Here is a 17,508-nt window from a genome sequence, read left to right as displayed (position 1 = left end):
AGAGCCATCATCTTTCCCACAAGAAACGCCTTCAAATGTTGATGTATGTAATATCAATTTTTCTGAAGTGACAATTGCCGCACAGCTTATTGAAGGCGAATTTACGATCCGTCTACGCGCTGTTTGCTTTCTTCCAGATATATCGATGATCGATATTCGACTGTCGATTTCTTCGTCATCGAATATCGAATCGGCGTTTCTAGTTTTTGATAAGATAAGGAGTCCAAGTTGAGCACCCGCGAGGAAGTGACCCAAAACGGAAACTGAAAATAGACTGCAGGTTGTAAACGAATCCAGAATTGTTTATAAATCGTCTGGGAGCTTGGAGGAAAGTGCAGGCCGGGCCGATTACCCGAGGGGAAGCAGATTACTTCACTCACATCGAAAAATTGCAGCTCTTTCATGGAACATCGTGTGCTTCAGTCTGTTTACAAAGTTGGGTGCTCTTCTGGCATGATGTATGTTTCTTGACAGTGCCATTCATGAATTAGGTACTCACTAATGTGCATATTCAATTAAAAGTTTTGTATAGTCAATTTTTCTCTGCTGTGCTTTCATCATCTCCATCCATCAGTGCTTCGTTAACTGAAAGTGATATTTGCAAATTTGTTGGTCCTCTCGCAGAATCTTAGGTAAGCACATCAGTAATCTTCTTATTTCCTTCTCATTATTCATGATCACTTCATATGCTCTGCTAACAAAAAATCAAATACATCAAGGAACTTGGGCGTTGAAGATGGAAACTGAGGAAATATTCCTGTGAATAATATTGTTAGTCAACACTCTCCAGCAGCCTGATTGTTAAAATTTATGTCGGCACGACAAAAATCAAAAAAGGATATATTAAGGGCTTTTTTTTATCCAAACCACAGTGGACCGCAATGGAACGCATCACTTTTTTATTGCGTTCCACTGGCGTGATCCAGGAGACGTATCTGGAAAAAATCCTCAGGCGCAATTTTTTTATCGAGTGTGTGCTTTATTATGGAACAGCTGGAACCTAATTACTCGGATCTCATTACTATTATCTAGGAAAATTGAAAACTGAGGTAGCGTCTGCAGTCAATCATTGATTTTGTTTTTGTTGGTGTTTCTAGGTTGATCAAATGTCAAAACAATGTGCAAACGTTACAGTGACAACGTGTTCTACAAAGAAGGAGAACTGTACTTAGAGGTCTAGCCGTGGTGTTTAGTTATAGTTGGTAAGGTGCCTGTCGCCCCTTAGGCCAGTCCAACAAACTCTGGTTGCATCCAGCTTTTTAGAGGCAACAGAAAATTGAAGCAAGGAGTGAATGCAATAGTTACGGTAGGTTATTCAAACAGGTGTGCCAATATTTCATCACCTAGGTTAAAAATTTTGGCAAATTATGGCTCCCAAGCCGACGTATCAATACTGCTGCGCTACGGATTATTGCTCATAGACTCATAACTCAATCTAGACTGCGCACTAAGCTCAACATTAGGCAGGAGAGGCGAGACAGCTAGGGGGTGAAGACATGTCTTCACCTGAGTTGATACAGCCTGGTATACATGTAGTGACCTATGACCTAATTGAAGGATTGCGTTCCTTTTTTCCCGATGGGCAGTTTGCATTCACAGAAATTCACTAGCTGTCAAGGCTGCTGGCAGTATGGCTGAACCATTGCCAAGTGATGGCTGGATAGCACTACATGCAAGCCGCATTTCCCATCGTCTCGCCGAAATATTCTAATGTGCGGTCTGGATTGTATTATGCGTTTATGAAAATGCCGTAAGAACATTTGAGAGTCGCCAAATTTCCCCAGATAAAACATGAATTTTTAAGGAAAGTTATGCATATTGTTTCTTGAAATTTTCAGATATCTTAGATTAAATTGCAAACAAAATCTTCTGAAAATTTTGAAGTAAAATACTCACAATTTTTTCTGCAAATTCGTTTTTTACAGAAGAAAATATGGCAACATCTGAAGGCTTACGGCGCTCTTCTCTAGCATGTCAAAATATTGACCCCTGTACATGAAATTTGTAGAGAAAAAAATTGCAATACCTACACAGAAAGTGGAATTTGGTTTAAAAAAATGATTAGTACTAGATGCGAGCAACTGATGCTTGGATACATCGGAGCAGGGACTGGTAGCGGCTACCTGGCCGCAAGTATCTAGCCCGGATACGGGATCCCGGCTACTGAGCTATGCTCAAGGCTCCTGGATCTCGGGGCATGCGCATAGTATGCTATGCTGGTAGGTCAAAGGCTTCGATCCTCAGAATATCATTTTCAGCATATGGATCCGGAGATACTCAGGTAGCCGGCTAGACGGTGACCCAATAGATCTCGGCAACCGCATAGTAGTTGGATCCTGTAGCAGCCCTCGAGAGCTGGTTACGTCAAAATTCGGCCCGACGTTCACCCTGGAAATCCCGACGGACAATGGAGACAATACCCTCAATGCGAGCGCTTCAATGGAAGTTCCGCGAACTGCGGCGGCCAACCTCGGTGCATTCAATAGCCGGCTAGTAGCCGATACCTAGGGGATATTAGCATCTCAGCATATCAATGTAGCCGTCCACCCTCGTATCCTGGGATCCTTCGCGGCGAGGTATGCCAGCATACCTAGAACTTCAGCTACCAACGTATGCTGGCAGATCCTGCTACTTGGGCATACGGCATCCCTACGTAAGTGGCATCTCGACGTATTCCGGGGGTCAACCTCCGCTATCAGTCCCTGCATCGGAGGTGAAACTTTCTGTGTAGCCGAATCCTGTTTTTACTTTTTGAGTTCTGCAATTTTTTGTTACAAATAATTTTTTACATTTGTGGGAAGCAGCAGTTTAAGTAAACCCATCAAGTCTTGTCACTCAATAAGTTTAAACTGATATCAAGAAGCTGATATTTATTGTATCAGTACGGTAATTTTGTTATTTTTTGGCTTTCTCCTCCCAACAGGGATTGGTAATTTTATCAGGTATTTTATTTTTATTACTTTATTTTCTTTAGCAGTCACTCAGAAAAATGTCTAGTGACCAACAATGACACATCTTTAATTTTTCTTATTTATTGTTCTGTTACAGTGACAGGATGTTCGAGAATCAAGTGCCATTACCAGTGTTAATCGGAGAAAAGGTTCTTTGGCTTGGTAGCGGAAGTGGAGAGCCAAAATCAGGGAAAGTTTTGTGGATAGGAAGGCTGGCAGAAATTTCTGGCAATGACTGGACACTAGGATTGGAGCTGGTGAGTGCGGAAAAAAATTATCTGCATAGTTGCCTCCTTACTTAGTTAAGTAATCGTACGTCATTTCTGACTCCTAGGTCAAAGTTTTTTAGAGTTGCATAATTTCCATGCCCTGTGTATAAGATGAACTTTTCCACAGAATAATTAGAATTTGGATCGTAGAAAAAAGGGAACAGATACTTCAATTTTTCCTGTCCGTCAAAATTAAGCAACTCAAATCCATGAACTCATAAAATGTTTGCAGGAAAATGAAATCAGTCAGAAGGTCATTTTCCTTTACAGTAGAATAACTGGAAACCGAACTTTATTTGAACTTATAAAATGTGGGTGAGAAACTGGATGGTTGCAGATAAAGGGATCAAGTTTAACTTGGTAGTTTAGCCAAAATACAAATTACCAATCAAGTAAGACTGACAGTTTTTGGGTGACTGAAGCAGTGGATGTGTGCATTGCAACAAAATTGTCATCAGAATGGTTTTTGCCAAGTCTAGAAAATTAGATTCTATGCTTTTGATGAAAAACTCTCCCTAGTCTCTCGAATATGAAGTTACGGGCAGTTTTAATTCATATTTATGCCCACAGAGCGGGTACAATTGCAGAATGATCCATTATGTGCCCTAAATGTGGAAAATTATATGTAGTGTAAAATAAGTAGCCTTTTCTTGAATCTACCGTTTCTGAACTGCAAACTTCAAACCGTCAGGACTCCAATTTGGTTTCCAAATATTTGATGTTTTTAGGCCCAACGTGTTTTTAGGACATTCCTTGATTATCTGATATAGGAATGTGATTTTGAGTTTTGTCAACAAGGTCATTTTGCTCGTACACTGTCAGTTGTTTATTAATGCAGTGAGGAGAAAAAGAGAAAACACAATATTTATGCAGGAACAACATTCTAGAAAAATCATAATGATTTTTCTGGAAAAGAGATACTGAGTGCAAGTAGGTAGGTATAGGGTTATATTGTAATAATCTTTTTTCCAGTTGTTGATGCCTCTCTGGAATAAAAAATACATTGGAGTATGAGTTTGTAAATTATGGTTTTATTCCATGACTAGCTGTAATATCAAGTGAAATTCCATTTGTCCGAGAACGGACAAATGGAAGATGGTCATCAAGAAATGCTGAATTTTTTTCTCAATACGGTTGGTTTTTTTTTCATGCTCTGATGTAAATTTCCTGTGCATTGTCGATATCTTCGATTTGACTGCCTGATGCAAAATTACAGATGATAAAAGTACCAATAATTTCATGTAAAAGAGAAGGTCTCATTCCAGAAAAATCCAGCAATTAATGAACTCACAACTGACAAGACCAGTCCTTGACAGAAATCAGGGTAGTCAAGAGTAACCGAGGTGCTGATGAAGAGTAAATTCACAGATTTGCATGCAAATAATTTACCTTGTTCTGATGCATGCAGAAGTTGTGGATACTGACTGTCTCAAGCACTTGGAAATCAGAGTACAGAGCCAGTATTTCAGGGGTGCAGTTATTACGCAATCTTGTGATCATGATTGCCAAAACATTGCCTCAGTTTTTCTTCGCATTTTTGTGCAATTTTTTGATTATTATTGTTTTAAATAATTAAAATTATGTAGGTATTGCAAATTTTTCCTCTAAGCAGCTGTTCCAATATGTTGATTTTTCAGTTTTTCGATATTACAGCTCCTCGTTGCATGAATACTCTATTTTTTTACATATTTCCATTCATCAGAAACTCCTTTGCAATGAATAATCATTTCTAACTATATAATCCTTCCTTGCAAACTGCCACTGTAACATATCATACAAATATATATTATTGAAATTTGCGATTTCATCGCCATTTCACAGAGACAGTTTGCAGGATCATTAACATTTGTGTGATCTCGCCCAACTTAGTCGCAGTTTTTTCACTGATAATGTCTCTTGAAATTGTCATTGGAAAATCAGCTTTTTCATCGCAGTGAAGCTACATTTTTTATGAATCATATTGCAGTAAGTTGCGGCCCACAACCAACAATTATTTATCGATTGAATCGCAACTTGTTGCTATCATTGAGCGCTAGTCAAATCGAATTCAGTTCTTTTGAAAATTGCGATGTTGGTTCTATGCAATATAGTGGTTTTTTCCCTCCCTCCTGCAGTATACCCCTTGAACACTGCTAACTTGCAATGTTTTGTATATTTTCTTTTCAGGATGAATCATTACCATACGGAGGAATTGATGGAAAGTGGCGTGGCCGAAAACTATTTGATTGCAAGCCAAAGCATGGTTTATTAGTTCCTGCATCAAGTATCCTCTCAACAAAAGGTCGCCTCCCGTTTCTAGGTATGAATATCAATGTATTAATAGTAGTTGTCACTTCCCAAGCAGACATGCTTGCAATGAAGTGTAATTTGATTGGTAGATTATCGCAATTTTATCAGTGGCTCCTCAGGAGGGATTGCTGAAAAAGGGAAAAAGTAATTTTGAAAATCAATAAACTTCTTATCCTTACAGACATTCCAAAAATAGGTATCCCATGATTGAAGAAAATTCAAAATTTCTTTCTTGTCCGCTTATCTTATTCTGAGAGGCTCTCTCTCTTTTCATTCTTGTTATTCTTCTTTTCATTCATCTTTCTTTGATTCCTCTTCTCACTCCTTTTCCCTCCATTCTTATTTGCATTATTATAGATTTCTATACTACGTATAATAAATACTATAAATTTATATTATACTTTTTGGTATTACTCTTTTAAATGCGTTTTATTATTGTATTTATTCTACTCTTTCTGCTTATTTATTATTATTTTTATTATGTTTTGTTTTATTATTACCATTGATTTTGCTATGCTTTATTTTATTTTCCTTTTGTCACCAATTCTTTTAACCTTTCTTTTTTGAATGCTTCTTATTTTTATTCCTCCTCTCCTTGTCATCTTCTTTTCCTTTTTTTCTCTCTACCTTCCTCTTCTTTTATTTATTGTTTTTCTTCCTCCTCTATATCTTCCTTTTTTATTCTTTCTTGTCCTCCTTGGCCTTTTCTTTTTCTTCTTCATCTTCTTCATCTGCCTCCTCTCCCTCATCATTCTATTTCATTTCTTCTTTCTTCTCCTTCTTATAACTCCTCTCTTCTTTAGCATTCTCCTTCTCCTTCCCTTTCTTTTCCTTCGTTCTTTCTATATTTTTCTTTTTCCTTTTCTTTATCTTATTCTTTTTTTTATTTATCTTATTCTTCTTTTTCTTTATCTCATTCTTATTTTTCTTTTTTTATCCTTCCTTTTCTTTCCTAATTCCTCCTCTCTTCTTTTTCTTTGTCTCATTCTTCTTTATCTCTTTCTTATCCTTCCTGTTCTTTTACTTCTTCCTCTTATTATTTTTCTCAGTCCTCTAATTTTTATTGGTATTATTCTTCCTCTTCTTGTCCTATTTTTTAACTAACGTCCTTATCATTCTTCATGTTCTTTGTGTCTTAGCTTTGTCTCACAAAGTGGAGATCCTCTTTCATTGTTGCCCAACAGTGGTATAAACCGGCTTTTTCCATATTTAAACCCATGTAAAATAATCTCATATCATTGCACAACCTAGCAACTCTGCGCGTATTCCTCTATAGTTTTTCAAAAATCTATGGCGCCTGAAACAATTGATAAAGCTAACTTCTGGCCGGAAATCAAGTTATTTGTCCAAGTTAATTCTTCCTGCCTTCTCAACAAGATAACAAATCAAAAAGAAACAATCCAGCTTGTCTGGTGATGCATGGCTTGTGGCTCTCCAGCTGAGACTTGCTAATTTTAGTATGCTTATTGATGTTAATAGAGTGAATGCTGTTTATATGGAATGGTTCTTTCTTTCTCTTTCCCCCCCTTTTTTGTGTCCAGCTCACCTCTTTTTTTTCTCTGCTCAAATCTAAAATTACTCCATCTTAGAGCCGACAGATCTCCCCTATCATGATCCTCTCCCCCTCCCTCATCCCATCCTAACCCCAGCCACTCATCCCTCCCCCTCCCTCACCACCTGTCTCCCCTCTGGTCGTTCGTATTTTAGTCATCTGCTTTATGTTTTTGTTTTTTTTTTTTTTAAATTTTTTGTCCTTCCACTCTTGAAGTCATGTCTGGCTCAATTCTTTGTTTAAGCTGTGCATTTTTATCTTTAACACATAGTAATAATTTTCACAAAGCATTCCTTAGAAAGTCTGTATTTTTTATTATTTACTGACAATTGATTCTTTCCAATATTTAATTCTATTATCCCATTTTTTTTTCATATATTTCAGTCTACTGTTAGTGTTAACGTTAGTGTTTTATAATGAACAGTTCATAATTTTCTGAGTAGTACAGTAAGTTTTTCTGTACTTTTTCCCTAAGAGGGAAACGATTCAAAGGACTTCTCAGTGTCTAAGGATGTTTAGTTGTGACTTTCCAATTTAAATTGGTGCAGTTTTGAGTTATGTACTTTTTGGAGTAAGTAATTAAAATCCTCCTAAATTAAGGTGCGAATAGATTGCTTTCTCGTAAAGAGTTTTCAGTTCAAAAGATTATTTATGGAGTGAAATCAACAGAGTACGTAGAGGATACAAAAATGTTTACTCCCTAAATCTCTTTCTTTTTCTTCTTTTTCCTTTGTTTTTTGTTTGATATTTCTCTTTTTAAACTAAGAATTTCTGCCTCATAAATAATGATAAAGGAAATAGACATACAAATAAAAAAACTTCATCAAAAATAAAACAAAAAAGTGCATGTGAATGAGGAGTCAAACAAGATAAAAAAAAGAACATTTTGCTTAAAATTAATTAAATAAAATTAAATGCTACCGCAAGGAAATTACTTTTAAGCGCTTAAAATTTTAAAATCAAAGAAAACAAAAGTAAAATATCAATACAATAATCTTGAAACAAAACAAAAGATTCAACACCTTGGAGGATATATATCTGCCTAAAACAAAACTAAAAATCAATCTTCAAAAACTTGACCGGGAAGAATAATTTTTTTGTAATTGAAACAAATTTTATTTAAAAATATCATAACTACTACAAGAACTATATGCCTTGTATCGGTCCGTACCAAGGTACTAAGAAACAAAGTAACATTAGACAATGCAGATTATCTAGAAGACCAGGAATTTTAGAATGCTCTATTTTTTGTTTTAAGAAAATCAAGTGTGATTCATTTCAAGTTCAGTTACGTTGTTTTGTCATGCCTCCTTTTACTCTTCATTCACACTTTACAGAACCATAACTCTACAACACAGACTTCCAAAATCAATCTTGACGGGAGCTTAAAAGTCTCCCATCTTTTTAATCTTTTCACTAAAATAGTACAAAGCAGGAAATGAACATTAAAACTCAGGAATTGAATAACTTATCAACTTTAATTTATCAAACAAAGTAGCTAATACACTATCATTATCAAGGAGGTGCACACAATCACAAAATTTTGCTGTAATATATCTAAGCATTGTAAAAATTATACTGAAAACGTTTATGCATTTCTGCCCTAAAGTATCACAGTTTCAATGAAAAAGTTGTTGGTTTTATTCAATGCCCTGAGTGGCAATATTCTATTGATGGATCTGTCTAAATCTAGAGAAGCAAGCTCTGTGAAGGGAAGACATGATCATCATGGAGGGAGGATGGAGGAGGTGTTGGGGAGTGATGTCATCCGAGTGTTCAAGATCTAAAATTAAATCCCAACTTAACGCAGTTCTGCTGATATTAATTTTTGCTGAGATGTACAAGTGAGCATGTGTGGGGTGTAAAATTAATTCCTCCGGCGAGTTCAAACAAAACTTTAATGAGCCATCCTTACCTATTAATTTTGCTTGGCTCCATCAGATTCAATCAACTTCAGAGTTTTTCATTTTTAACCGAGCTCCCAGTTGTTGACATCAGTTTTAACCTTAATTAAAGTGCGGTGTGTTGAAGTTTTTTCATTTTTGATTTCTTTGTGGACAGGTGTATCAGAAATTTACCTTTGACTAAGCTTCTACTGAATTTTTGTCTTGAAACTTTACTTGCATGTTTTTTTTATGATACCTCTGCCCAGCAAATAACGATTCACTATTTTTTAATTTTTATGTCAATCAGTGGACTGCAAGGCTAGGTTAGAAACAAAGCATCATAAAACCGATGGATCTTCGCTCTTATCAAAATTTTTCCTATGACATATTGAATCGATCTAAGGTTTTTAAAATGAATTCTCAAAGTAGAAATTAGTGTTTTTCTTGCTTGCAAATCCAAAGTTTCAGCTTGTCTGAAAAAAAGTCTACTTCTCGATGGACAAGTTTCCTCAGTGCTTTGAATTCTTATCAGCAAGATTACAAGCACTGCTCATTAAAGGGAGAGGAGGCAATTTTATTCCATTTTTTCACTAAATGATGAGTATGTTTTCAGTGGCCGATTTGACCTGTATTGATTTTTATTTTATTTTATTTTTATTTTGTGAGAAGGAAGTTTGAACGGACTAACAGACAGTCAAGAATCTAAACATCGTAAGACATATTTTCTCATCAAAATTCTATGCAGGGCACTTTAAATTTACTGAAAATACCGAAGATCAATACCTAAGAGGGAAATTAGTGTCACTTTCAAACATCAGTGTCAGAGAATTCAAACATTTTGCTTGTAATAAAAGCCAAAATCAATGCAAGTCAAATCGACCATTTTGATCAAACTTATCGTTTGGCAGATAATTAGACTTTTATGAACAGAATTGATCAATATTATCTCGGTATGAGTAAATAAAAAAAATCCTGGTAATGACGGAAAAAGATGACTCATCTCTAGGTATTAGTCTTCAGATATAAACATATATATTTTTTTAGTGTTTAGCAAATATTTCATGGATATTTTTTGCTAGGATAACAATTGGTTTTTAAGAAGGATATTCCGTCCAGTTCGCGTTACAGATTCTGTTAAGTATTCTTCACTTGAAAATTAATTGGTTTTCATTTTCTTTCAGACCCTGTCAGAAATGAAGCAGAAGATGAACTCTCGAAAAACCTTATCAGGTATCGTGGACAGGAAAGCTTTTGCGGATCGGTGAGTTTCATTTTATAGTTGTTGTAAGATATTTATATACTAGATAATTCAGATACCACAGGGAGGTGTTTTAGGTCATGAAATTCCCATGTTTTCCAAATGAGAGTTTGTCCTTTACAATGAAGATAGGTGGGAAGGCCTAAGTGCTTACATCACTTGACAAAATCACTTACGATTTTTAGGGATCCAATTATTGAAAATTGAAGTTTAGGAAGCAAGTGTCCTTGCTTTTTAAGTGTCCTTAAAAATACTGAACCTGTGGCCTGAAACTTTTCTCGGAGAATACTGTACCCCCCCCCCCCCCAAGAAACCAGTCTTCCAATTGTCAAGTGCAATGGTTCCCTCATAGATTACATTATAAGTTATGCGGTATTTTTGTTGCCCTTTTTCCTGTCTTTGCTGAATTGCTTTGCAAATCTCAACTCCAACAAAATATGTAGGGCCATGCTTTAAGCCTCCCCTCTAATATTTCTTTAGAATTTATGCAAATCACTGGTTTTGAAATTAAAATTTTACTGTGCTATTTTATACAGCCCTGAATGTCTGCCTGCAGCTTATCCTGCGCCTTTTATTAAATCCTAAACTCCTTTCCTTTTTGTAGAGTGTAACGTAATGGATCAACGGACTAAGTTAGATGCCAGGCATCACAGGACAAGTATTCTCATCAAAACTTTATGTACTTAAAAGATGGTGGATTCATTGTAAATTTCCAAACTCGACTCCTACCCGGGAACTCATAGCTTTTTATATTTTTTAATTCAAACTTATTTCTTACCAAAAAGTCTTAATTAATCAAATCTGAAGATGTCAAAAAGTCAAGATGAGATATCAATGCAAGGTAGCAATTTTTCAACGCGAGCTCATCACAAAATGTCACACACAAGCGCTAATTTAAGGGGGAATGAACTGTGTTTTACGTAATTATTTTTGGGGGTGGAAGGAGGGAGGTGCAGATCTCTGTTAAGTGTGCATGACAAAGGGGGGGAGGGATCCCATTTTCAGCGTTACCTATTTTATGAGGGGTCCCTTATTTCCTTTTGAAAAATGAAACAAATAATGATTTGGAGATTCAGCCTAATGTGTTCATGTACTTATGACATACCTGCAACAGCATGTATGAAATCCTCAAAACTTGTTTTTCCTGTCCTTGAATTTCATTGTTTAGCATCAAAAATTCTGTTTCTTACACAATATGTACTTATATTAGAATTTCAATGTTCTGAGCCTTTATCAGACTTAATGCAGCATGTTCGTTGTTTGCTCTCTGACAGCATGGTTTTTTTTCTTCATTGTTATTATAATGCATCAGACTATATACCATTTTCTCGAGTAAAGTTACCTCTAGAAAGAAGAAAAATGCTTCCACATAATGAGTCAGTAGATTGCAGTATTTCCTCCGAGTATTTCTTAATTGTTAGAATATGATGCGTAAAACACTTTAAAATGAACTACAACGATAGATATTGGAGGCTGTAATTATCATTTGTGTGGAGAAAAATAATAATAATAAAAAAAACGAAAGAAAAAAACCATTGATTTGATTGGATTGACTTTTGAAATTTTGCCTTTGACAAATATCAATTTTGAATTTTAAAGACCTAGAAGTAGAAATTCAAACTTTAAGTCGAGACTACCATATCAAGTCAAATTGTGAAGAGGTAACATCTGAAAGGAAGCGTGGACTTTCCCAGACCATCTACCGGCAAATTTATGAATGATGAGTTTTAAATAAAGAGCTATAATCAGGGGCGTAGCTAGGAAATTTCTCTGGGGGGGGGGGGCATGGGACCACCTCTCGTGGTGAAGAGAGCGGGGGGGGGGGTGAGGAATGGAGGATCCCGTTTTTCTGGGGGGGGGGGGGCTGCCTCCCCCCAGGACCCCCCTAGCTACGCCCATGGCTATAATGTACAGTAGTGATAAAGATTTCATCATAATCGTCTCACTTTTTACTGCAAAATTTTAAAAGTAAAACAAAAACTCTCAAAAAACTACTCATCTAATCCAATTAAATTATTTTGTTTCACACAGGGACATTTTTTGTTTTTTGTTTTGGTTCCTGTAGCAGCTAAACAGAACCATATTTTGGGCATTTAACGCATTTTCATCAACAGTTTTATCATGCTCAATAGACCACCAAACAAGGTATAAACTTTAACACTCTGAAATATGTTTTCTTTTTAAAGCAAAATTATCTCTCTTTAGTTTTCTCCATTGGGCGTTCTGTTTTGTGATTTCAGTTGTATTCACACGTGAAGCCAAAGCCTGCTGTCAGAAAGAAACACCAACAATGCATTAAAAGTGACCGTAACAATAACACTTGCAATGAGGCAGTTTTAGGGACCGATTTTTTAGGAAGTAGCGTTAGTTTAATGTCGAACAGCAGTCCGTCTGTGCCTGTCATTCCGCCTCGAAACAAAGATGTCGTGAAGTTTTGCAAACTGTTTGGCTACTCGGACCCAACAAATATCATCATTGACGACCGCCACTTTCAGCTCTACAACGAAGCGAAAAACAATAGTGCAGTTTTAAATTTCAGCACTGAAATCGAAGGAAACCAGAATGGCATTCGGATCCGTAAAACAATGAGCGCCTACTATGGAAACGAAGAGCCAAATCTGAGTTCAAGTCAAGAAAGCAAAAAAGTTTCATCATTGCAGTCAGTAAAACGGTTATTTTCAAAGTCCTCTACATCTCAGACATCGATTTCGGCTGCCAGCTCAGCAGCGTCTGATTGTAGCTCGCAAGAAAAGAGACTCAGCGGTTTGTTTTCGTTCTTTCGATGGTTCAACAAAGACAAACGAAAGGACAGCCTTTCTTACACAGACTGTGATAGACTTCCTCCAGAATCTGCCTTTTTACAGTTCAAACAAACCCCCGTGCACCACACAGGGAGTGTGGACAGTGTATACAGCACAGCAACTTGTAATAGTTTTTTTTATGTTCCTCCTTCGCGGTACAAGTCAAAATACTGCATTCAAAGGCGAATACCTTATGACTCCGAGACAGACACATACCGAAATCGAGTTAAACAATTTGAAAGATCAAGAGAAACGGAGCAGAAAATCAGTTTAAGGAAGAAATACAAGCTACTGGGTAGCGCTTTAACTCTTCATAGCAGTGTTGACAACGTATCTCTCTGTGATCGCGGTAGGATAGGTAGTAATCTAGGGCTCTCAAGTTTAAATTCAACTTTGCAACGAAGAAAACGCCAAGCACCACCACCTCCGCCACCTGTAATACGTGAAGCATCTCCCCAGCCTAGTCCCAAAGAACCCCTTCAATCAGGCAGCAGTCAGTGGAAGAACCATCGCAGGAGTTCAAGTGAATCGTCGAAAGATAAAAGAGCTGGTGCTTACTTCCATGTTAAAGGAAAGCGGAAAGCACCCCAACCTCCTTCTTTCCTTCATAGAAATCAAACATTGCCCAGAAATTTAACGATCGGTAGCACAAGAAAAAAACGCCTCGCTCCACAACCTCCGAAAAGAAATAGTGCAATATTTCCGTCTAGTAGTTTTGATCTTGAAAATTTTACGGACCCCAAAAGTTCAACAAACGATCAATCTCATACTGACATTGTTGAAGATCCTGAAGAAAAAACTGACGATAGAACTCAGTTAAACGCCGATGTTTCCCCGTCCAGTAAAATAGAAGAGTCTGTTATTAAGTCAGAAACAGAAGTGGATTGCTCAAACATAGATCTTGAGGAAGGGCAAATAGAAACAAATGCTGCTGTAAGAAAAAAAAATGGAGAATTGTTGACCAAAGCAGATAAACAAAAGCTCTTTGAAGACTTCGAGAAATTAGAAGCGCACAATAAAAAGCATTTCACCGGCTCAGAGTTACCTAGTGAGAGATTGGAAATGGCACAGTCTGTGTGTAACGACTCGTTGAAGCTGGAGAAAGGAATTTTAAAACCAAATAAGGCTGACTCAGGAGCAGAAAGTAAAATTGTCGAAGATCGAGTGGTCCCTCCTCCTTCTCCAGTTTCGCCAAGGCCGTGGTACAAGAGAACAGTTCAGAGCACGAGCATCTCTCATAGCATGAATAAATCAAATCTCCTTGAGAAGTTGAAACATTTGGAAAAAAATAAAGTAGAAACAAGCGAAGCGAATGATCTTCCAGAAGTAAGTAGTTCAAGAACGATGAAAATTGGGAATGAGTCAGGAAGTCGGCTGGGATTATCACCAAATGTCAGCTCACCGACCAGTGAAAACAAAAGACGATCTCAATTGTCGATTTTAACTAATATCAGCGAGTTGGATCGCGAGGCTGCTGAAATTGTTCGAAACGAGCGGTTGCGCAACTCGCGCCTCATATCTGTGGAAAACGAAAAATTTTACGACTCTAAACTTGAATTACCATCGTATCATCCATCGGAAACGACTAATTCCTGCAGCGCAAGCTCACAAAAGAAGACGTCTGCACGAGATTTGATATCTTTGTTCAATGCCATCAGCAATGTCACTAAGGTGACCGTCAATACCGCTTTCTTCACGAAAGACAGCCTGAGTTTGTTTTCAAAAGATTCTGGTGACAAGAAATCAAGCTTTTCAAAGTCCAAGAAGACACCAACCAAGAAAACAAGTTATGTTCCTGAACCCTCCTGTAATGTTCCTTCAGTTCCTAACCGAGAGGAACACCTGGATGATAGCATTTTTGTCAACTTGCATGCCCTCGATGATATTGAGCCGAAACTGAATGAGTCCAAAAATTTGTGCGAAGAAGTCATGACAGAATTTGACATCCGAAAATCGCGAACCCAAGAGCTTTTTGAAATCAACAGACAGCGGCGGCACCATTCCCCAAGCCCATCGATCCCTACTATCACAGAGATGTCGGAGTCTATTTCGGGTTCAACCACTGTTGCATCAATGAAGATTGAGTCTCCAAGTCCACCGGCACAGGTCAAGCCCATTGAGCAGACACAGACAGCTATTGAACAGACGCAGGCAGCGGTTGAACAGACGCAAGTAGCAAGCGCTAGCTCCTACAATGCTGTCTGGTCTTGTCCCCGGTGCACACTCCAAAACCCAATGTGGAGGATACTTTGCGATGCGTGTCATTTGTTCCGCACGACTATTTCCGTCAACCCAATCGAGCCCCCTGTTATCAAACCCGTTGATCTGTCATTATCGCCTAGAACTCGAGTTGCATCTTTTGCTAATACATCGGACTTGAAGAATTCATCTGAAAGTGCTTCGAGTGAACAAGTCTCAAATACAAGTGAATCCTCCTCAAATGTTAGCAAAGACAAAGAAGCACCAAAGGATGGTGCCGTAAATTTAAACAAATCATCAACAGGTACCGTTAATAAAGAAGCTCAGTCCTCTTCAGCTGTCGAAGCTCCCAGTATCAACTTTGCAGAAGCTAAAATGAAATTCAGCCGAGCCAGTGAAAGTGAGAGTAAGAATTTAATCGAAAGTAAAAAATTACCACCAAAAAATAATCTCATCAGTGAAAAGTTGGGCAATGTCTCCTCCGCCTCTGCTGTAGTTGATGACACCACCATCAACACCAACACAAGAGAAGAGAAACTCATCCGAGATAAAGTTGTGCTGTCAAACAGTGCAGAATTAGTGGAAGTTAGAAAAGCACGGTTGGCTTTTTTTGACAAGAAAGGGACGGAGAACAACTTGAACAAGAAGATAGAAGATGGTCCTGAGAACAGTAAGGCTAATAAAGATATGGACCATGCAGAAAGAGAGAAATTGAAGGTGATGTTGAGGGAAATGAAGCACTCATTGACGAAACAAGACAGCACCGAGGAAAAAAATGGCTCTGATAATACTGCTCCAACAGCACCTTCGCTGGCAAATGACAGAAGGTTTGGAGCCATCAAAAAAGTGAAAAAAGTAGACCTGGATAGTAAGAAATTGAGTTACAAAAAAGTTGAAGACTATTTAGATGGAATCCAGAGTGAAAAAACGGCGGAAGCATATTTAGTAACAAGCGATGTAATATTTGAAGATGTCAAGATAAAATCCTCCGACCCGTCTACATCTGCAGACAAAGTTTCAACCTCAGTTCAAACTAGCTCAGTTGTTCGAAAAATGGACCTACCACCTAATATCCTGAACAAGTCTGTTGAAAATGGCTTGGTGATTGCTCCAGTCATCATTGAAAAGTACAATATCAAAGATGGCAAGGTTAAATCGTCAGTCAAACGAGATACCAGGTCCATTAGTATGAGTGCATTCGAGTTAATCAGAGCTCAAGACTTTGCAGATCTTAAATCTAAACCCCCAACCCATGCCCTTTCTCCTGTCTATGCCAACATTCCGTCTGATGCGAGTGTTTCTGAATGTTATTCTCAGATTTCGGACCTGGTGCCTTCAAAAAGTTCCAATCTGTCTTCGAGCCAAACGCAGTCCTTCGATTCTTCAGGTATTCACTCAACTAGCTTTTGAAGTGAATATGTTTTTGCATGTTAGAAATCACTTGTATTAATAAACATAATTTTATATTATACTTTATAGTATTATAAGTACTATTGTGCTTAAGTACATTTTACTTATCATGAAAATTAGTAGTGCTAATGATTTAGATTTATTTGTGTTTAACGCTGATTTTCTCTAACTTGATTTCACATGATTTCACATAATTTTTCTTGCTTTTGTATTCTAACCTCGAAAAGTTAAAAAAAAAACAAAAAAACTACAGAGTTGTTTTTATGTTCTGCAAAACGATTCTTGTTTAGTTTCAAAAGATTGTAATAATACTTCAGTATTTACCTCGATTTTGATTATTTCAATGCGTTATGGTGGAGCATGATCAATTTTTATAAAATTCTACGATTTCTAAAAAGATCAAATTTCTAATCGATTAAGTCTCCATCATTAATGACTCCAAAATACCATTGCACTACAGAAAAGAAGGGATTAAGTTTTTTCCACTGCTTTCAATTTGTCCAATTGAAGCTTAAATAGAGCATCTTCTGTTGTAATGAAGTTATCAATTTTTCAAGAAAAAGCCAGGAAATATTTTTCAAAATTCCTTTTTTCCACAAACCTTTTGGTCACAGAGCAATGCAGAACTAAACTTCCCTAACAACTTGTATATTTACTGAAAAAAGGAAAAATTAACCTCTCCCCTTTTCATCTGCACCAATAACTTTCCATTCTGTGAGATCAATTTTTGCCCAAGAACAACTGATGCTAAACTTTTCAATGAAATTGTTTCACAGACAAAATATATAAGTTCAGCACGTTTCCTCTCTTAAAAGCTTAGCCCTTCATTCATCAGTAATTATAATTAGGCAGAGATGAGCATTATTCTTCATTCAAAAACACCGAACTCTGAA

General features: G+C 37.1%; 1 protein-coding gene across 4 annotated transcripts in view; it reads left to right on the top strand.

Annotated features, from left to right (window-relative positions):
* Positions 1 to 189: 189 nt before the first annotated feature.
* Positions 190 to 17,508, top strand: part of LOC109044548 (uncharacterized) — a 33,968-nt gene continuing 16,649 nt past the window's right edge. Inside the window, exons 1-6 of one of the 4 annotated variants that reach the window (XM_019062341.2) lie at positions 190 to 632; positions 1,098 to 1,306; positions 3,049 to 3,208; positions 5,387 to 5,519; positions 10,129 to 10,208; positions 12,446 to 16,592. In XM_019062341.2, the coding sequence (XP_018917886.2) occupies positions 3,056 to 3,208; positions 5,387 to 5,519; positions 10,129 to 10,208; positions 12,446 to 16,592 (4,513 nt within the window). In that variant the 5' untranslated portion in view covers positions 190 to 632; positions 1,098 to 1,306; positions 3,049 to 3,055. Of the gene's footprint in view, positions 633 to 1,097; positions 1,307 to 3,048; positions 3,209 to 5,386; positions 5,520 to 8,904; positions 9,123 to 10,128; positions 10,209 to 12,445; positions 16,593 to 17,508 lie in introns of those variants that run through there. The other 3 variants (XM_019062340.2, XM_072303090.1, XM_072303091.1) reach the window with 3 other exon arrangements.

Source organism: Bemisia tabaci, chromosome 8 (genome assembly GCF_918797505.1).
Source record: "Bemisia tabaci chromosome 8, PGI_BMITA_v3".
Lineage (NCBI taxonomy): Eukaryota > Metazoa > Arthropoda > Insecta > Hemiptera > Aleyrodidae > Bemisia > Bemisia tabaci.
Note: the sequence above shows the minus strand (reverse complement) of the source record. Positions and strands in the feature narration are given on the sequence as shown.